The sequence below is a fragment of the Eretmochelys imbricata genome, chromosome 1 (assembly GCF_965152235.1).
Source record: "Eretmochelys imbricata isolate rEreImb1 chromosome 1, rEreImb1.hap1, whole genome shotgun sequence".
Classification (NCBI taxonomy): Eukaryota; Metazoa; Chordata; order Testudines; family Cheloniidae; genus Eretmochelys; species Eretmochelys imbricata.
In genome coordinates this window covers 235120687-235142645 of record NC_135572.1, presented here as the reverse complement: position 1 = coordinate 235142645, position 21959 = coordinate 235120687, and the positions used below count along the sequence as shown (strand labels likewise).

Sequence of the window (21959 nt, the reverse complement as noted above, 5' to 3'; positions counted from 1 at the left end):
TGCTGAGGAAACTACAATCCATCGGTGATCTTCCTGATAACACCATCCTGGCCACGATGGATGTAGAAGCCCTCTACACCAACATTGCACACAAAGATGGACTACAAGCCGTCAAGAACACTATCCCCGATAATGTCACGGCTAACCTGGTGGCTGAACTTTGTGACTTTGTCCTTACCCATAACTATTTTACATTTGGGGACAATGTATACCTTCAAATCAGCGGCACTGCTATGGGTATCCACATGGCCCCACAGTATGCCAACATTTTTATGGCTGACTTAGAACAACGCTTCCTCAGCTCTCGTCCCCTAACACCCCTACTCTACTTGCGCTATATTGATGACATCTTCATCATCTGGACCCATGGAAAAGAAGCCCTTGAGGAATTCAACTATGATTTCAACAATTTCCATCCGACCATCAACCTCAGCCTGGTCCAGTCCACACAAGAGATCCACTTCCTGGACACTACAGTGCTAATAAACGATGGTCACATAAACACCACCCTATCCCGGAAACCTACTGACCGCTATTCCTACCTACATGCCTCCAGCTTTCACCCTGACCACACCACACGATCCATTGTCTACAGCCAAGCTCTGCAATACAACCGCATTTGCTCCAACCCCTCAGACAGAGACAAACACCTACAAGATCTCTATCAAGCATGCTTACAACTACAACACCCACCTGCGGAAGTGAAGAAACAGATTGTTAAAGCCAGAAGAGTTCCCAGAAGTCACCTGCTACAGGACAGGTCTAACAAAGAAAATAATAGAACGCCACTAGCCATCACCTTCAGCTCCCAACTAAAAACCCTCCAACGCATTATTAAGGATCTACAACCTATCCTGAAGGATTACCCAACACGCTCACAAATCTTGGGAGACAGGCCAGTCCTTGCCTACAGACAGCCCCCCAACCTGAAGCAAATACTCACCAGCAACCACATACCACACAACAGAACCACTAACCCAGGAACCTATCCTTGCAAGAAAGCCCGATGCCAACTGTGCCCACATATCTATTCAGGGGACACCATCATAGGGCCTAATCACATCAGCCACACTATCAGAGGCTCGTTCACCTGCACATCCACCAATGTGATATATGCCATCATGTGCCAGCAATGCCCCTCTGCCATGAACATTGGTCAAACTGGACAGTCTCTACGTGAAAGAATAAATGGACACAAATCAGATGTCAAGAATTATAACATTCAGAAACCAGTCGGAGAACACTTCAATCTCTCTGGTCACGCGATTACAGACATGAAAGTTGCGATATTACAACAAAAAAACTTCAAAACCAGACTCCAGCGAGAGACTGTTGAATTGGAATTCATTTGCAAATTGGATACAATTAACTTAGGCTTGAATAGAGACTGGGAGTGGCTAAGTCATTATGCAAGGTAACCTACTTCCCCTTGTTTTTTCCTACCCCCACCCCCTCAGACGTTCTTGTTAAACCCTGGATTTTGTGCTGGAAATGGCCCACCTTGATTATCATACACATTGTAAGGAGAGTGATCACTTTAGATAATCTATTACCAGCAGGAGAGTGGGGTGGGGGGAGGTATTTTTTCATACTTTGTGTGTATAAAAAGATCTTCTACACTTTCCACAGTATGCATCCGATGAAGTGAGCTGTAGCTCACGAAAGCTTATGCTCAAATAATTGGTTAGTCTCTAAGGTGTGCCACTAGTACTCCTTTTCTTTTTGCAAATACAGACTAACACGGCTGTTACTCTGAAACCTCTCTTTGGAATGGTATCTATAAGTTACCTGGAGTATTTAGTAAGATTGCAGTTTAGGAATGTGATGTGTTATAGACATGTGAAATGTGGCTCCTGTCTTGCCTTTCTCATGTCTGCTTGTTCATTTCTAAAATGGCAATTTGATTGTATATGTTTCTCTGCATTGTGAGGCCCAGACTAGCTAATGTATTCAGATAGGCCTTTTTATCACAATGGGATATTGCCCCCTAAAGGGCTTTACTTCAAATAATCCTACTCCCCGAGTCATTTTGCTACTAATCCAGATGATTCAAGGCATTCCTGTTGCGTATTACAGAGGTCAAAGACTGCGTGGACATGGAGACTGAACTCTCTTATTCCAGGATTCTGGGACCAACCCCACTGAAGTCAATGGAGAGACTCCCTCCACGGTCAGTGGGCTTTGAATCAGGCCTGAAGACCAGAGTTCAGATCTGCAGGTGGAGAAGAGGGCCCAGGCACTGCACAGGCAGACAGTGTTCCACGGACAAGGAGAGGGCTTCCGTCTCTAGGGCTATCAGTCATCAACATCTGAAGACACTAAATTCACTTAAAAAATAAATTTGTAATTTTTTTACAGCTATGTGAATTTGTGAAGTAACTAATTACAAAGCTCCAATGGAGACTTTATAAGTGAATAGCAATTAGAATAAGGTATTGCCACATAGGAAGCTAAGAACCTTTGGCAAGGGTAAAGTACCCTCTTATTTTAATACCGTGCCACAGAAAAACATCTGTCAAACAGTTTTGCAGTCTGAAGTAATCAGTGCAACTAATTATCACTAATTGTAATATAGTTTCTGTCTTGCTGCTAATACATTTAGACTTGCTAATCAAATCAAACTATACCACCTTGCCATGCTGCTTTCAAATAAACATTTCAGCAAGGATAAAAAATGAAGCTTTGTTCTCATTTTTCATTATTGCTGTCTGGAGAGGCCAGTGGCTTTTTCCATTTATTTCACACTGCAACAAAAGCAGTAGAAAATGCCATCAGAAATGCTATTTGGGTCTCAAATGTTTTAATTTAAGAGATTGAGCAGGCAAGCAGACAGGTGTACTATACTGCTTTTCATTATGTCAAAGCCACCACTAATTACCACATTTCACCAATGAAAAAGTAGAATGGTTTGGAGTGCTCACCGCTCAAAGATGTGGGTGACCAGCACTGTCCATTGTTTTTAAGGGAAGTCCCTTATTTGATGCCTTATTTCCTACAGCTTAAATCCATTAAAGAGCTACTGGGAATCACACGATCGGAATAGTACAGAGTAAAGATGGTTTTGAGGTTAAAGCACTAGACTAGGATTCAGGAGATCTGGATTCTATTCCTAGCTCTGCTAGTCTTCCTAGGTGAGTCACTTAAAGTTTCTGTGCCTCAACTTCCCACCTGTAAACATGGGTTATAGTAATAATACCCAGCTCTTATTCGGCACTTTTTATCATTAGCTATTAAAGCACTTTACAAAGAAGGTCAGTATCATTATCCCCATGTTACAGATGTGGAAACAGAGGCACAACGAGGGACTTGCCTAAGGTCACCCAGCAATCCCAGTGGGGGAACTAGGAATGAAACCAAATCTCCTGAGTCCCAGTCCAGATCCCAATCCAGTATACCACACTGCCTCTTTCTTGTCTAATTAGGCTAACCCAGCGGTTCTCAAACTGTGAGTCAGGACCCCAAATGCTGGCACTAGAATTGCTGGGCCCTGGGGCTGAAGCCAAAGCCCAAGACTCACTGCCTAGGGCTGAATCCGAAGCCTGAGGGCTTCAACCCTGGGTGGCAAGACTAAGGTTACAGGCCTCCCACTTGGGGCTGAATCCCTTGGAGTTCAGCTTTGCTCCCCTCCCCCCCCCAGGGCAGCGGGGCTCAGGCTTGGTCGTCTCATAATTTTCGTGATCAGAAGGGGGTCGTGGTGCAATAAAGTTTGAGAACCCCTGGGCTAAGCCTGTTACCTCTTACTGTGTGTTTGTACATTGCTTAACACAATGAGGCCCAGATCTGAGTTGGGACCTCTAGGTGCTACTGTCTAACAATTAAAATAAAATAATAATAAATTTTATAAAAATAATATTACACGTCCAAGGAACAAACATACACTCTTTTACAAATGTGAGATTTTTGTACCCTGAATAAAACATTACAGGATATTGTCTCCCTACAAATTTGCACCATCTTGCATCTTTCGGACAGTTTCTTCCCTTTATTTGCCTTGAAGTGCAACTGGTCATCCTTCTAGGGACATTGTGTAGTAGAGATCTGTGTATTCTGGAAGGGAAATTCCAGAAGCTCATATGAACTTCAGGATAATGATGTTACTAAAGAATTAAATCAAACTGTTTACTTTTGCACTTACAGTCATGCATGAATATATAGCACAAATTAACACACGTGATACTGGAGTAAGCTAGAGGCCTGATCCTGCCCCATGGGACCCTTGTATGGACTTTAAAGGGGAAAACATCAGACTGTCAAAAGAGGAACTTTATTTTCCAGGGATTTTCTCCCTATCACAAATCTAACCATTTCCCATGTATGGAACTCTGTGGCCATGTATATAACACACAGCCACAATTGGCATAGCTATGCTGGCATAGCCCCCCCTAAGTAGATGCAGCCTACACAGACAAAAGGATTTTTTCCTACAGGTATAAGAACACCACTTCCCTGAACCACATTACCTATGCTGACAGAAGCACCCATTTATTGGCACAGCTGTGTCTGCACTGGGGGTTTTGTCAGCATAGCTATGTCATTGGGGTGTGGGTTTTTTCATACCCCTAACCGACAGAACTATGCCAATATAAGTTTTAAGCACAGACCAAGCCTGACTCTTGGAGAAAAGCACACCTTCATGGTTTTGAGCTTCTATGTCACAATATCAAAATGTTGTCAACAATATATTTGAAATCACAGCACTCCCCCGCAGAATGTTAGCCAGCATTCGTATAAATGCAAATGACAAGACCACAGCTATTAGAACAATGGAACTGAACTTGAATATTTAGTATCCCTTTAAAAAAGCAATACCCAAATTAATGTGTTGCTAACATTAGTTACTGATTTAGCAAGAGTGCTAAAAACAAAGGAAACAACTAAATATTTTATATCGAAGAGTGCCTTACATTTAGTCTTTAATTAATTTTAGACTTTGAACTTTCTAAACAGCTATTTGTAACTGAGCTTACAAAGGCCATTTAAAATTGTGATGTTGATCTAGAAATCAATGCATTTTCTCGAAAGGCTCCTCATTAGGAGTAAATATATACAAGTGCCAAGTTTTCTGCACACAAGAAGTAGCACCTGGAGGCTAATGAACAGAATAATAATAACAAGAATTGTAAATTGTGACAAGATCATCAAATGAGTCAAATACAATAAAAGAGTAAAACAACTTTTAAAAAATCTGATTTGGTTAGAGAAACTAGTACTCTTAAAATCAGAAAATATTTCTGTTCTCACATCATTTTTAAATTGTTCTTTGGAATCTGAGGGCCTTATTTTCAGAGGCACTGAGGATCTTTGAAACCAAGTCTTATTGCTTTTGCTGCCATGGGCACTGATGTTCTCTAATAAATCCAAGAATTGTTTATGCTCAACTCAAAATCATTCAGGGCCCAACTCAGTGAGGTGTGAACATCCTTCCTGAGAAATGCTGAGCTCCCCCAATTCCCACTCAAGCAAACAAGAATGGGAGACAATCAGCCCCTCACGCAGTCAAGGCCCAAATGGCGTAGACAGGTGTGATTGTCATTGGGCTGTAGAGTGTTAAAGTTCCACTCCCACTACCAACAATAATCAGGGGAGGAAAAGGATTGATCTAAAAGGCCTACCATTTCCGGAGAGCCAGTGACTGAGGTTATGTCTACACTAGAGAGCATAGGTCAGCATAGCTATGCCAGCATAGCCCCCTAGTGTAGAATAAGCATATGCTGACAGCAGTTTTTCTCTGAGCATATTAACAGAACCTCCCTGAATGACATTAGGTACACTGACAGAAGCACTCTTCTGTCAGTATAGTTGTGTCTACACTGGGAGTTTTGTTGGCCTAGTGAGTAGGGGTGTGTGATTTTTTTCCACTCCCCTAACTGGCAGAGCTATGACAGCAAAACTTTATAGTGTAGACGAGGATTAACACAGTATATTTCTAGCTATTGACTGCACTAGTGTGGTGGGCTCAGTAGTAAGTAAATAGATCAATTTGCAACATTTACACAAAATTTAGTACATTCTGAAGCAAACTGGAGTTTTGCCACTAAAGCCCAAGAGAACATGAAGCTAAAAAGCAAAAACTCTTAACTGCGTTATCTCAGTACACAGAAAATAGAATTCATTGGCAGGCTATACAAGCGAGAGGCTTCTACTGCCTGTGTGCTGAAGTCTCATAAAACAGAAAAAAATTCTATCAAGAAGAATTAAAGGGTTGCTTTTCAAAGGTGACATTCTGCCCTCATAACCACACATCCATGTTCTCTAAAGCAGACATCATCATGTGCTTCAGGTAGTGGTGGGACAATCCCTGAGCCCACTGAAGAGCTTTATTCACAGACTATTGAGGTCAATGACAAAACTCTCATTGACATCAACAGAATCTGGATTGGATGTTATGGGCCTGATCCAAAATCCATTGAAATCAATGGGAGTCTTTCCATGGACTTCAATAGTTTGAGAGTCAACAGAAATCAACCATCTCTTATAAAGTGCATATCACTTGATCCACATGGTCTGTAATTTAAACATGGTCTGAATCTAGCTGTGCTTGTATAGTAAAAGCTCAAGGAGTTTAGCATGGGACCATCTCTAAAAGCCAAATCTCAGGGAGGGCAGAGTTTTCTGTTGTACAACTCCATTAATTTCAATGGTATTACACCAGGCAAGAATTTGGCCCAAGATGTTTGGGGGGATTTAAGTTATTCTGGTTTTGAGATGGAACAATTGCTGTGTGTGTGAGTTGGCGTAGACGGGTATGCTAAAAAGAAGCTGTGTGGGTAGGTACATGAGTTTGCACAGTACACATCTGCCAATTATCTCAGCTATCGAAGTAAAAATCTAGCATCTAGGGACATCCTGTGGATTTGGAGACTCACTGAAGGTCTGTAGAACTGTAAATTATTCTTATACGTACATGAAGATTTTAATTTGTACCAGAAAGAAATTAATTATATTCTTACATTGAATTTTTCTATTATTCTTCATGTAACAATCCATGTAAAACTTAATGTTAGTTACTACTATAAATGATAAATGTTCTTTAATGAATTGTTACAGAACATCATGTGTGAAAGAATGCAACCAAATGGAAATAATTTATATCAAATGTCATTGGTGGTTGATGCACAGTGTGGCATGTTGCAAGCACGTCAATGAAGTGAAAGGCATGTCATACCATTAGACATGGACTGCATGTCACATCACTGATGTGTATGCTACATGCTGCAGCCCTATTCTGTGTTCATATAGAACACAAACTCTTGGGGACAGTAACCAAAAATGGACAGACAGCCCAGCCTTGACATGCTGAAATTCATCCTAGAGTACTTAAGGAACTAGTTGAAGCAATCGTGGAACTGTTAGCAATTATCTTTGAGAATTCATGGAGGACAGGTGAGATCCCAGAGGACTGGAGAAGGGCATAGTACCTAACTTTAAAAGGAGGAACAAAGAGGACCCAGGGAATTATAGACCAGCCAGTCTACATTTGATACTGGAAAGAGACTGGAATAAATTTGTAAACAATCGATTTGTAAGCACTTAGAGGTCAGCAGGATTATAAGGAACAGCCAGCACAAATCTGTCAAGAACAAAGCATGCCAAACCAATGTAATTTCCTTCTCTGACAGGGTTACTGGCCTAGTGGATGGGGAAAGCAGTAGATGTGACATATCTTGATTTTAGTAAGGCTTTTGATATAGTCCCACATGACATTCTCATAAGCAAACTAGGGAAATGTGTCCAAGTGAAATTTCTAGGAGGTGGGTGCACAACTGGTTTCAAGATCGTACTCAAAGAATAGTTATCAATGGTTCGCTGTCAAAGTGGGATGACATATCTAGTGGGATCCCACAGGGATTAATACTATTCAATATTTTCACTATTGACTTGGATAATGGAGTGGAGAGTATGCCTATAACATTTGTGGATGACACCAAACTGGGAGGGGTTGCAAGCACTTCAGGAGGACGGGATTAAAATTCAAATGCTCTTGACAATTTGGAGAACTGGTGTGAAATCAACAAGATGAAATTCAATACAGACAAATGCAAAATACTGGACTACAAATGCACAACTACAAAATTGGAATAACTGGCTAGGTGGTAGTACTGCTGAAAAGGATCTGAGGCTTATAGTGGATCCCAAATTGAATAGGCGTCAGCAACGTGATGCAGTTGCAAAAAAGGCTAATACAATTCTGGGGTGTATTAATAGGAGTGCTGTATGTAAAACATGGGAGATAATTGTTCCACTCTATTCGGCACCGGTGAGACCTCAGCTGGACTACTATGTCCAATTCTGAACACCATACTTTGGGAACAGTGTGGACAAATTGGAGAGGATACAGAAGAGAGCAATAAAGATGATAAAATGTTTAGAAAACCGAGACCTCTGAGGAAAGCTTAAAAAAACTGGGCATGTTTAGTTCTGAGAAAAGATGGAGTCTTGGACTATGTTAAGGGCTGTTACAAAGAAGACAGTGATCAACAGTTCTCCTGATCCACTAAAGGTAGGACAAAAAATAATGGGCTTAATCTGAAGCAAGGGAGATTTAGATTAGATATGAGGAAAAACTTTCCAACTCTAACGGTAGTTAAGCTCTGGAATAGGCTTCCAAGGGAGGCTGTGGAATCCCCATCATTGGGAGTTTTTAAGAACAGGTTGGACCAACACCTGTCAGGGTTGATCTAAGTTTACGTGGTCCTGCCACAGTGCAGGGGGCTGGACTTGATGATTTTGAGGTCCCTTCCAGCCCTACATATCTATGATTCTACATATGCTGCATGGGCCTGCTCCCACAAGTTGCTCAGCAACTCCTATGAAGTGCTGAATGCCATTAACTCTCATTGAAATCAATGGGAATTGACAGCACTCACTCCTTTTCTGTATTGGGCACTTGGTGATGGTGGTTTTCCTCCAGTAGTAGAGAAAGAAGAACGATCTAGGCATTGTTGCACTAAGGGATACAGATATTTCTGTTGGGATTTATTAAGCAATATAGCAGCAAAGGACACACAAGTACTTAGAGAAATTGAGGTAAACCGAGACAACCTTTCAGCCCATTTTTCAAAGTCTTTGCAACTCCCATTTGAAGGTAGATGAAACAGCTATTAAATACTGAGCAAAGAAAGTTAATTTGTAATGGGAGCATTTTAACACTGTAAATAAGAGGATTTTTTATAAAGCAAAAATACTGCAGGACTATTACCAATTCTTACCAATTTCAGTTTACTTAAATTACTATGAAAGTACAACTTGCTAAAGTCTAGTGTATCCGTGGTACATATGATTTAATCAGGTAATGTTTCTAAAGTGTGTTGAAAATGAAAAATGCCAAGTATTGCAGGAAGCATCTTGTACCACCTTCTGAAGTTAAAGCTACCAAACAACTTGCATTATAATTAGGGCTACAGGTTTGTCACAGTGGCGAAAATGTCACGGATACCATGACTTCTCTGTTTGTCCCTGACTTCCATGCAGGAAGGCACTAGCTGGATCACCCCACTAGTGTGCTGCAGAGGGAACAATCCAGGGGGTGTCAGAGAGCAAACCTGCCCCAACTCACCCCACAGCAGCAGCTCCTGCAGCTCCTGTATTGCAGAGCTGGGTCTGACTCCCTGCTCTGGGGATTGCAACTTGGCACACAGGGTCGCAATGCCATTCAGGTTTGCCTCAGCATCCTTGCTGTCATGATGGGGGGTTGTCAGGCCAAATTTGAATGAATACCATTGCAACTTGGTGCACAGGTTGCAGTGTCACTCCCTCAAATTTGGGCCAGCCGCCCCTTGGTGCCGGCAGAGAAGTGTCTGGGTCAAACCTGAGCAGTGCTACAACTCCATATGCCAGGTCACAATACTCAGAGCGAGGAACTGGACCCAACCCTGAAAGACACAGCCATTGCTGCCTGTGCCCAGGGTGAGTTCAGGACAAGTTCACTTTCCAGACCCTCTCACCGGGTTAGGAATAGGATTGCAGTGCCAAGGCAGAGGAAGCTGTTGTGGGTGGTTGGTGCTCCCTGAGTGGGGTGAGGCGGCAGTCGCAGCAGAGGAGAAGGATGCTGGCCTATAATTTTAATGAGGTACAGTCAAATTTCATTTGTCACAATGTTTTTTTTTTAAATCAAAAATCCTGAAACCATGACTTTTACTAAATTTACTGTGATTGCTCTGTGATTTTTGATTAAAAAAGGTCATGAAAAATCTGTTCAACCCAATCTGCACCTGTGTATAACTCTGCATTTGAAACATTCACCTAGTGGGGTGGAATCCTGACTCCAATGAAACCAGTGGCAAACTCCCATTGACTTCAAGGATGCCAGGATTTCACCCTTTGTCTGGAATCTTCAGCTCTTTGGCTAAAAGTACTTTTTCCTTTTTCTTCCTTCTTCTTTTTTTTTTCAAAAGGATGGACCAAACCTCTTCAGATGGTTTTGGAATTCTGAGAGAGTGAAAATACACACACTTTCCCCATTGCTAAAGAAAATATATTCTTGGCTGCCATGGACTAAGCTAAAACCCAGTGAAGTCAATGGGGCCTGGAGGCCTTTCCATTGACATCAGACAGCTTTGGAGCAGGCCCATAGTCTTCACTGGGGACTAGTGCATTGGCTAAGTCTCGCAGAGAAAAAGGAAAATTAAAAAGTTAACAGTAATTGAAAAAAATTACCTCTGCACATGCTTCATCTAGTATTTGCTACAATGTTAGTAGACTTAATGAACATCTGTCCCAGGCACATTCTCCCTGCCGAGCCTGATAGTCCCTGGGACTACATATCTATGGCTCCCACTGGAGATAAGAACATCACTGAGCAGACACCCCAGGATAGGGACAGGAGCTGCTTCTGCTGTCAGCCTTCTTGTGGGACAACTTACATAAGGAAGATTATAGCTATGGGTAGGTTTTCCCAAGAGCGCTCCGTGTTGGACTAAGACTACTTCAATTGAAGTGAATAGTAAAAATCCCATTGACATCAATGAGAGCAGGGACAGGCCAGTGCTGAGTGCTTTTGAAAATCCAACTTTACATCATTAAAGCTCACACAGCAAAAGAGCAGCTCTGTCAAGTAAAAAGGTGCTAGTTTTACACACACACTGTCACTTCTCAGAGCAAAACTGCACTTCAATACACTACTGTATTTATGTTGTAAAATATATATACCATAAAGCATAATGGAGGGGCAATGTTGCTGAGTTACCATTGCTTTTCAAACCTTCACTGCTGTATTTCTTATCAGTTTGTGACTGTAATGTTGTAACTTTAGCTTTACGTTTATGCAGGGTTTTTTTCCCATTTATTATTTTAGCTTCAATTTACGAAAATGTAATTTGTGCAGCAATGCACCCTTTTTACACTTGGCAGTATCAAAGTTGTCAGCTAGTTCACTAATGGCTCAAAGATATCAAATTGCAAACATGACCCATCACATTCTTTGTTCATAACTATTAGCTAGTCCAAGCAAGCCATATAAACCACTTTGAACTAAATGGTTCGAAAGAGAGCTTTTCTTTTCTCATATCTCTGCAGTTCCTGGTTTTGGACTAGCCTAGAAGGAAAAATGGCAGGAGAAAGGATATTTTTGTGGCACTTCTAACCTGCCAACAACCAGGAACTACCAGAAGCCTCACAAGTCTAAGATTTCAATCAGATTACTTAGTCCAATTAAGTTTGGAATGATTATCCAACTTCTTAAGTAACTAGCTCTGTGGTCAAGAATTCAAACAAAATTACTTACCCCTAGAATCCCACACACAGTCACATTCTTCATCTGTTCATTAAAAAAACATAGATATACCATGAAAAATTGAAACTGCCTTACTTGTAAAACTCAAGTATTCTTATGAGAATGACTGCACATCACACATTCCAATTAATACACCAAGTGAAATTCAGCATACCATGTGTCAGGGTTCCTTCCCCACTCTGGAGTACAGATGTGGGGACGGAACTCTGACATGGTGGCAGAGCGGTGGGATCATTTTTGAACCAAAAGCACAGCAGGATTTTAAAAGGACACATTTTTCTTTCCTTTTGGCTGCTTGGAAACAGGTTTTTGCTGAGAGTAGTTAGAGTTCTTTTTTTTTTCTCTGCCTGAAGGCAGAGGGGTCAAGTTACAGTAGCAAAGGAATTCACAAACTGGGTTGTTTTTTTTTTCTTTCTAACTCTCGGGTACAGCTAGGTTAAACACAGAAAAGCTAGGATGACAGAAAGTGGCGTCCAGAAAAAACTGGATTTAGCCAGACTAGAAGCACAAGAGAAAGAAAAGGAACATAAGAGACTGATCGAATTAAAACAACTCAAGAAAGAAGCTGCTGAAAGAGAAGAGAAAGCCAAAGAGGCTGCCCACAAGAGAGCTATGGAGGCAGAGAAAGCCAAACAGGAGGCACAATAGGCTGCCTACAAAAAAAGAGAGGAAGCATGCTATGGAGGAAAAGAGAGAGGAAGCATGCACTGGCATTAGAGATGGCAAGGGCTAAGCAGAATATAGCAGACAACCCTAGCAATCCTTCTCCAGGTACCGCTTCCCATCCCAGAAAGTTCCCCACCTACAAGGCAGGCGATGATACCGAGGCCTTCTTAGAAAGGGCCTGGCTTGGGTACAGCATCTCTACAGCCCAGTACATGGTAGAGCTGAGGCCGCAGCTCAGTAGACCCTTAGCAGAGGTGGCAGCTGAAATGCCTAAGAAACACATAAAGAGTTAGGAACTTTTTAAGAACAAGGCCAGAATCAGAATGGGGCTGACACCCAAGCGTTCCCGTCGATGGTTCAGAACCCTAAGGTGGAAACCAGACATGTCATTTACCCGACCTGCCTACCACATTGTGAAACATTGGGATGCCTGGGTATCAGGAGCAAGTGTTAAATCTCCAGAAGAGTTGCCCTTCCTAATGCAAATGGAGCAGTTCTTAGAGGATGTTTCTGAGGAAACAGAAAGGTACATCCTAGATGGGAAGCCCACAACTGTAATTGAGGCAGGGGAGATTGGAGCCAAATGGGTGGAGGCGGCAGAAAAGAAAAAAACTAGTAGCAGTTGAAGCGAATATCAGAAGGGGCAACCCGAAACAAAACCCTATCACCGGGGGCAACCCAAAGCCCCACCTACATCCCAAGGGAAAACCCAGACACCTTATCGTCCCACCACACCAGTGACCAGTCAGCTGGGCGATGTTTTAAATGTAATAGGCTGGGGCACGTGAAGGCCAACTGCCCTAAGAACCCCAACAGACTGCAGTTCATTACACCGGAGTCACACCCAAGGTCCTCAGGCCCAGATGCCCCCCAGGTACCCTCAGAGCGAAGGGAACTGTGAGTGTGGGCGGGAAGAAGGTTACAGTGTGGAGGGACACTGGAGCACAGGTGTCAGCTATCCACCAATCCTTAGTGGACCCCAAATTTATCAACCCAGAGGCCCAAGTGACGATTCAGCCATTCATGTCAAAATCTTTAAACTTACCTACATCTGAGTTGCCTGTCCAGTACAAGGGCTGGTCAGGAATGTGGACTTCTGTAGTCTATGATGATTATCCCATTCCCATGCTGCTGGGGGAAGATTTGGCCAACCATGTGAAGCTAGCCCAGAGGGTGGGAATGGTCATCCGCAGCCAGGCTAAGCAAGCTTTCACACCTATCCCTGTTCCTGAGCCTTCCACCAGGGCCCTGTCTGTGTTATCAGAGACCCAGACAGAGATGGTGGAACCAGATTCCCTGCCAATGACTGCAACAGCCATAGTGGATCCAGTCCCAATGACCCAGCCAAAACCAGTCCCAGAACCGGAACTGGCAAAGCAACGAGCACCAGAACCATTGCCAGCACTGAGTCCACTGAGTCCGTCTACAACTTCAACACCAGAGGGCACCACCGAGCCTGCACTGGCAGCAGCAGCAGATAACCCTACACAAGAGGCTCAGCCAGAGCCTGAAATACCACATAGTGCACCTGTGGAGAGCGGTTCACCATCAATGAAAACAGCCCCATCACCTGCATCGCTTCCAGAGGGACCAAGCCCAGGTCCACAATCCAGTGAGGAACTGATGTCTCCAGCATCAAGAGAACAGTTCCAGGCCGAACAGGAAGCATATGAAAGCCTCCAGGGAGCTTGGATGGCAGCACGGAGCAACCCACCACCTCTCAGCTCTTCTAATTGATCCTGGTTTGTTGTAGAAAGAGGACTTTTATACAAGGAAACTCTTTCTGGCGTGCACCAGGAAGACTGGCATCCTCAGAGACAGTTGGTAGTTCCAACTAAGTACCAGGTAAAGCTCTTGAGCTTAACCCACGATCATCCTAGTAGCCTTGCTGGGGTGAACAGGACCAAAGACCGTTTGGGGAGGTCATTCCACTGGGAGGGAATGGCCAAGGATGTTTCTACCTATGTCCGGTCTTGTGGGGTATGCCAAAGGGTGGGAAAACCCCAAGACCAGGTCAAAGCTAATACTAAACTGGGAGGAGTGGTAGATACGCTGGAGGGCAGGGATAGGATACAAAGGGACCTAGACAAATTAGAGGATTGGGCCAAAAGAAATCTGATGAGGTTCAATAAGGATAAGTGCAGGGTCCTGCACTTAGGATGGAAGAACCCAATGCACAGCTACAGACTAGGGACCGAATGGCTAGGCAGCAGTTCTGCGGAAAAGGACCTAGGGGTGACAGTGGACGAGAAGCTGGATATGAGTCAGCAGTGTGCCCTTGTTGCCAAGAAGGCCAATGGCATTTTGGGATGTATAAGTAGAGGCATAGCGAGCAGATCGAGGGATGTGATCGTCCCCCTCTATTCGACATTGGTGAGGCCTCATCTGGAGTACTGTGTCCAGTTTTGGGCCCCACGCTACAAGAAGGATGTGGATAAATTGGAGAGAGTCCAGCGAAGGGCAACAAAAATGATTAGGGGTCTGGAACACATGACTTATGAGGAGAGGCTGAGGGAACTGGGATTGTTTAGTCTGCAGAAGAGAAAAATGAGGGGGGATTTGATAGCTGCTTTCAACTACCTGAGAGGTGGTTCCAGAGAGGATGGTTCTAGACTATTCTCAGTGGTAGAAGAGGACAGGACAAGGAGTAATGGTCTCAAGTTGCAGTGGGGGAGGTTTAGGTTGGATATTAGGAAAAACTTTTTCACTAGGAGGGTGGTGAAACACTGGAATGCGTTACCTAGGGAGGTGGTAGAATCTCCTTCCTTAGAAGTTTTTAAGGTCAGGCTTGACAAAGCCCTGGCTGGGATGATTTAATTGGGGATTGGTCCTGCTTTGAGCAGGGGGTTGGACTAGATGACCTCCTGAGGTCCCTTCCAACCCTGATATTCTATGATTCTATGAAAGCCCCTCTCCAGCCACTCCCCATAATTGAGGTTCCATTTCAGCAAGTAGCTGTGGATATTCTGGGTCCTTTCCTGAAAAAGACACCCAGAGGGAAGCAGTACATACTGACTTTCATGGATTTTGCCACCTGATGGCCAGAAGCAGTAGCTCTAAGCAACACCAGGGCTAAAAGTGTGTGCCAGGCATTAACAGACATTTTTGCCAGGGTAGGTTGGTACTCCGACATCCTTACCAATTTGGAAACTAATTTCCTGGCAGTGACCATGAAAAGCCTTTGGGAAGCTCATGTGGTGTAGCACTTGGTTGCTACCCCTTACCACCATCAAACTAATGGCCTGGTGGAGAAGTTTAATAGAACTTTGGGAACCATGATACGTAAATTCGTAAATGAGCACTCCAACGATTGGGACCTAGTGTTACAGCAGTTGCTCTTTGCCTACAGGGCTGTACCACATCCCAGTTTAGGGTTTCCACCATTTGAACTTGTGTATGGCAGCGAGGTTAAGGGGCCATTACAGTTGGTGAGGCAGCAATGGGAGGGGTTTACACCTTCTCCAGGAACTAACATTCTGGACTTTGTAAACAACTTACAAAACACCCTCCGAACCTCGTTAGCCCTTGCTACAGAAAACCTAAAAGATGCTCAGGAAGAGCAAAAAGCCTGGTATGATAAACATGCCAGAGAGCGTTCCTTCAAAGTAGGGGACCAGGTCATGGTCTTGAAGGCGCTCCAGGCCCATAAGATGGAAGCATCATGGGAAGGGCCATTCACGGTCCAAGAGTGCCTGGGAGCTGTTAACCACCTCATAGCATCCCTTACCTCAAACCTAAAGCCAAAAGTGTACCATGTTAATTCTCTAAAGCCCTTTTATTCCAGAGAATTATAGGTTTGTCAGTTTATAGCCCAGGGAGGAGATGATGCTGAGTGGCCTGAAGGTATCTACTATGAAGGAAAAAGTGACGGTGGCATGGAAGAGATGAACCTCTCAATGACCCTCGGACAGCACCAGTATGCAGCACCAGCAGATCAAGGAGCTGTGCACTAGTTTCGTGCCAATGTTCTCGGCCGTCCCAGGACGGACCGAACGGGCATGCCACTCCATGACATAGGTAATGCTCATTCAATTAGAGCCCAAACGTACCGGTTGTCTCCTCAAGCCAAAACTGCTATAGAACGGGAGATCCAGGATATGCTACAGATGGGTGTAATCCGCCCCTCTAACAGTGCATGGTATCTCCCGTGGTTCTAGTTCCCAAACCGGATGGGGAGATACACTTTTGCGTGGACTACCGTAAGCTAAATGCTGTAACTCGCCCAGACAACTATCCAATGCCACACACAGATAAGCTATTGGAGAAACTGGGACTGGCCCAGTTCATCTCTACCTTGGACTTAACCAAGGAGTACTGGCAAGTACCGCTAGAAGGATCCGCGAAGGAAAGGTCAGCCTTCATCACCCATGTAGGGCTGTATGAATTTAATGTGCTCCCTTTCGGGCTGCAAAATGCACCCGCCACTTTCCAAAAAACTTGTAGATAGTCTCCTAGCAGGATTGGGAGAATATGCAGTGGCCTACCTTGATGATGTGGCCATCTTTTCTGATTCATGGGCAGAACACCTGGAGCATTTGCAAAAAGTCTCTGATCGCATAAGGGAGGCAGGGCTAACTGTTAAGGCTATAAAGTTCCAAATACGCCTAAACAGAGTGACTTACCTTGGACACCAGGTGGGTTAAGGAACTATCAGCCCCCTACAGGCCAAAGTGGATGCTATCCAAAAGTGGCCTGTCCCGAAGTCAAAGAAACAGGTCCAATCCTTCTTAGGCTTGGCCAGATATTACAGGCAATTTGTACCACACTACAGCCAAATCGCTGCCCCACTGACAGACCTAACCAAAAAGAAACAGCCAAATGCAGTTCAGTGGACTGAAGAGTGTCAGAAGGCCTTTACCCAGCTTAAAGCAACACTCATGTCTGACCCTGTGCTAAGGGCCCCAGACTTTGACAAACCTTTCCTAGTAACCACAGACGTGTCCCAGCGTGGTGTGGGAGCAGTTTTAACGCAGAAAGGACCGGATCAAGAATTCCATCCTGTCGTGTTTCTCAGCAAGAAACTGTCTGAGAGGGAAAGTCACTGGTCAATCAGCGAAAAGGAATTTTACGCCATTGTGTACGCTCTAGAAAAGCTATGCCCATACATTTGGGGACAGCGTTTCCACCTGCAAACCGACCACGCTGCACTGAAGTGGCTTCATGCTGTCAAGGACAATAACAAAAAACTTCTTTGGTGGAGCTGAGCTCTCCAAGAGTTTGATTTTGAAATATTACACATTTCAGGAACTTCTAACAAAGTGGCTGATGCACTCTCCCATGAAAGTTTCCCAGAATGACTGGTTAAAATCATTCTTGAAATGTGGAACATATTGTTAGTTTTTATATAATCAGTAGTATCTCTAGAGGTGCATGTGTCTTATTAACTCTGTTTTCTCCTAGAGTTCCAGGAAGAAATCACAGCCAATGTGGTACAGGATGTCCGACACCGTCCGTAATTTGGGGGGTGTGTCATAACCATAGGGGTAGGCTAAATTCCTTCTTACCTGTAAGGGGTTAAGAAGCTCAAGTAACCTGGTTGGCACCTGACCAAAGGAACCAATGGGAACAAAATCTGGAACAAAATCTTTCAAATCTGATTGGGGGGGGAGGTTTTGTTTTGGGTTCTTTGTTTCTGTGGCCGTTCGCTCTTGGGACTAAGAGGGACCGGACATCAATCCATGTTCTCCAAATCTTTCTAAACAACTCTCTCGTATTTCAAACTTGTAAGTAACAGCCAGGCAAGGGTATTAGTTTATCGTTGTTTTCTCAACTTGTGAATTTTCCTTTTGTTAGAGGGAGGTTTATCTCTGTTTTGTTGTAACTTTGAAACTAAGGCTAGAGGGGAGTCCCTCTGTACTCTTTGAATTTTCTGCTACTCTGTAAGGTTAACTACCAGCCTAAGTTTACAGAGGTGATTCTTTTACCTTTTTCTCTTTAAATAAAATCCTTCTTTTTAAGAACTTGACTGATTTTTCCATTGTTCTAAGACCCAGGGGTTTGGGTCTGCAGTCCCTTTGTAACCAGTTGGTAAGGATATATGCTCATGCCTTCCCCAGGAAAGGGGGTGTAGGCTTGGAGGAATATTTTGGGGGAATAGGACTCCAAGTGGTCCTTTCCCTGATTGTTCATTAAATCACTTGGTGGTGGCAGCGATGCCAAGGCAAGAAAGGAATCTGTGCCTTGGGGAAGTTTTAACCTAAGGTGGTAAGAATAAGCTCATGCAGGTCCCCACATCTGTACCCCAGAGTTCAGAGTGCGGAAGGAACCCTGACACCATGTACATGAAATAAGTGCACTGAGTATGTTTATCAGAATGTTCTCATAGGTAAAGAAAATTATACAGTCATATAAACTGAACGAAATGCTCTGCTTGCGCAATTCCATCAGCTTCAACAGAGATCATCAGCAGAGAATCTAATCCACTACGGGTCCAATCCCAAAGTTCCTCCTCATTCAAATATACCATTTATAAAAAGAATATTTGGGGTGAACAAGAAATTCAGGATAAAGCCTGATTCTGATATCACTAACACCAATTTTAGTTCTGTGGAGTTACTCCTGGCTTACACCGAACTAAACAAGAACAGACTCAGGCTCTGTATGAAGCAAGCCACCTCAAAAAATTAAAGATGGCTCAAGTCACAGAGTTTGGATCCGGAATTGGGTCCAAATTCAAGAGAAAGGTTCAGTTCCAATGTTCTGATTTAGGTCCAACAGCTAAACAAGGCTTAAAAATCAATGTCCTTTCTCAAGCATAGCTGTAAAGCTGCTCCCAGACTCTTACAATACAGTGGGTGCCAAAAAGTGCAATTTTACATTGCCGTGTGCTGAAAGAATTCATGGCTTTTGTTCTAAACAGAATCTCACTATATATGAATGAATTACTACAATAATTAACATAATTTATGTAGCTCTTTGTAAGTTGAAAAAGCTGTGCAAGCATTAATTAATGAATGTATGATCTGCATGGACTAAATTATTGACCTCCAATTGCACGAAACGTCACAATAAACAGGTTCAACTGTATACAAGAAAGGTAAACTCCCACATTTCATCTGAGTTTTTTCTAGTTGAAAATTACTCTTTAAAATGTAGCAAATGAGTATTTTCTTTTGGGTTTGTTTGTTTTTTTGAAGTTGTCTCTTCTTTAAATAAGAATTAAAAATATATTGATATTATCCCAAAAGTCATTTGCTATCTCAGCTCATTGAAGAGGAGTTAAAACAGTCACAGAAAATTGCTACATACTTTTAAGACCTGATTGTCCCTTTACACCACAAAGAGGCAAAATTCCTTCCTGCCTCTCCCTCCGTCTCTCATGAATGGAAAGCAGCATTCTACTGACACATACCAGTAAGTAATAGATTACTACCCCTCCACACCACACATACACTGGCTGAGCTGCACTGACTAGCAGAGACACAGTTCCACCCATTCCCTTCCTTACCCACCTATGAGCGGAGAAGGGAAGCATCAGGTGTGCCACCCCTCTACGCCTGCAATGGAGATGCAGGGAAACCATGCAGACATGTTGGGTGGGGAATCTTACTTCCCATCCTTAGAGACCTTTACAGCCCTTGAAGTCTGGGCACCAATCTAATGAGCACTTTTTTTTTAACCCTTTAAAACACTAGGATTGCTAAAAACTAAACAAATCAATCCCCAGCCCCAGTGAAGTTAACAGACTCAGGCCCCCTACACAGGGTGGGTCAATAGTATTTTAGTGGCAAGCATTTTGTGCAACATTTAATTTTGCTGAACATGAAGCAGGGGTAGGATAGGAGAGGAGGTGGGGATAATTCTGTGCCTGTAAGCATGGAACTGCCAAGATTTCTAAAGAGAGGCAGAAGTTTAATTTTCAAAATTCTTGAGAAGGTGCAGTCTCTTTGCATTACTATCAGTACCCTTTTTGTCAGCCTGACCTTTACATTCGTGTTGTGCCCTGATTACATCAGATTTTCCCTTTCTGTGCTATCCACACTGAGGGAAAGGATAAGAAGGACTTCACTACTGTCCCTCACTGGTAGAAAGAAGAGATAAGACAAAGTATTGCTTGTCCTTTCTTTTCTTTTTGGCAATGTGCTTAAACACCCTGCCCTGGATTATTAACAGCATCTCCACAAGCTTGCTAGCTCTCTCTCAAACATGCATCTGTACAAACCATGCCATCTTCTGGTGCTTCCTGGCAGTAGAAAAGAAATACCAGTGTCAGAGTTTAATGGGTTGCCACTGTCCCTATATGCACAGGTAACCGTCCCTTTATCCCTCACATGACTGATGTATACATGCCTTAATGTATCAGGGCTATTCCAAGGACTGAAACTACACTGATAAATTAAAATGGCAAACATTAACCAAAAGCAAGAAAACAAACTCCAACTTTCCTGTAAACTAAGTAGCATCCAGTGCTTTGGAAACCTTTGCAGAATGTGTTAATCTAGGCACTCACCACAGTGATGAGCTTGGTGTAAGAAGCTGAACAGAATCTAGCAACTGATCTTTCAATCTAGCAAAATGTCCTATATACAGAGAAAATTATGGGTAGTTACAATCTACTCTTGAAATGTACTGAGCACTGGTGGACTAAAATGCCAGCCTGCACATGCCTTCCCTTAATTTTTTTTTTTTTTTAAAAGAACGAAATACTGCAATATTCTACAGAAATGGTTCAAAACACTGCAGCCTACAACAGAGCAATGACAGTATTTCTGAACCAGTACTGTAGAATTACGCACGCACACAAAAGGAATTTTTTTCCTTCAACCAGCAAAACACATCGTTCTCCAAAGATTAGATTTGACCAGTCAATGTGTACCCCACATTGCTAGGAGTTAAAAGGATATCTGTCAAGTTTGTGATGTCTAAAATCTGACCTACCTTGAAAGCTGTCCTGAAAAAGGAAGGCTTCAGCTTCCTGATTGCTAATATGGTGCCCAGCCCTGCATTCCTATTAACTTCACTAAAAGATTAGCCCAAGACAGGCCCACAATATATGTTTTTTAAAGCCACTCTTTTTTGTTTTAAGTTTTACCGCTCTGAATTTTGCCTGACACTGCAAGTGTATCAATATAAACCAATCAAAATGAATGTGCGATCGATTTTCAACGGTGAACATATACTGTGTTTATATGGAGACTATATATTGTGGTATCTGAGCGCCTGCTGCAGTAGGAAAGCAGAAACTTATATGACTGGAATCTTTCAAAGTAGGTCAGCAGAAGACTGTGATGTAATAGCTGCTCTTATGAAAGCAAATACCAGTGGGCATATCCTCCTCCCCTCAATGTGTCCTGTTGGTGTTAATTAGGAAGTCCTACCTCCTGTTGAATAGAGAGAACTCATACTTTTTTTTATTTTTAAAGGGATACTTCCAGATTACCACCCTGAGTTGTTCCATGTGTTACTAACAACAACTGAAAAGAAAAGGAGTACTTGTGGCACCTTAGAGACTAACCAATTTATTTGAGCATGAGCTTTCGTGAGCTACAGCTCACTTCATCCGATGCTCATGCTCAAATAAATTGGTTAGTCTCTAAGGTGCCACAAGTACTCCTTTTCTTTT

The 21959-nt window shown here is 43.1% G+C and overlaps 1 protein-coding gene across 12 annotated transcripts in view; it reads right to left on the bottom strand.

The window, feature by feature from the left end:
* PHF21B (PHD finger protein 21B) overlaps positions 1–21959 on the bottom strand; it is a 205982-nt gene that overhangs the window by 165998 nt on the left and 18025 nt on the right. The window contains exon 4 of one of the 12 annotated variants that reach the window (XM_077825598.1): positions 11723–11755. The exons of the other annotated variants lie outside the window; for them this stretch is intronic. Within the exon in view, the coding sequence (XP_077681724.1) occupies positions 11723–11755 (33 nt within the window). The remainder of the gene's footprint in view (positions 1–11722; positions 11756–21959) is intronic. 12 annotated transcript variants of the gene reach the window in all.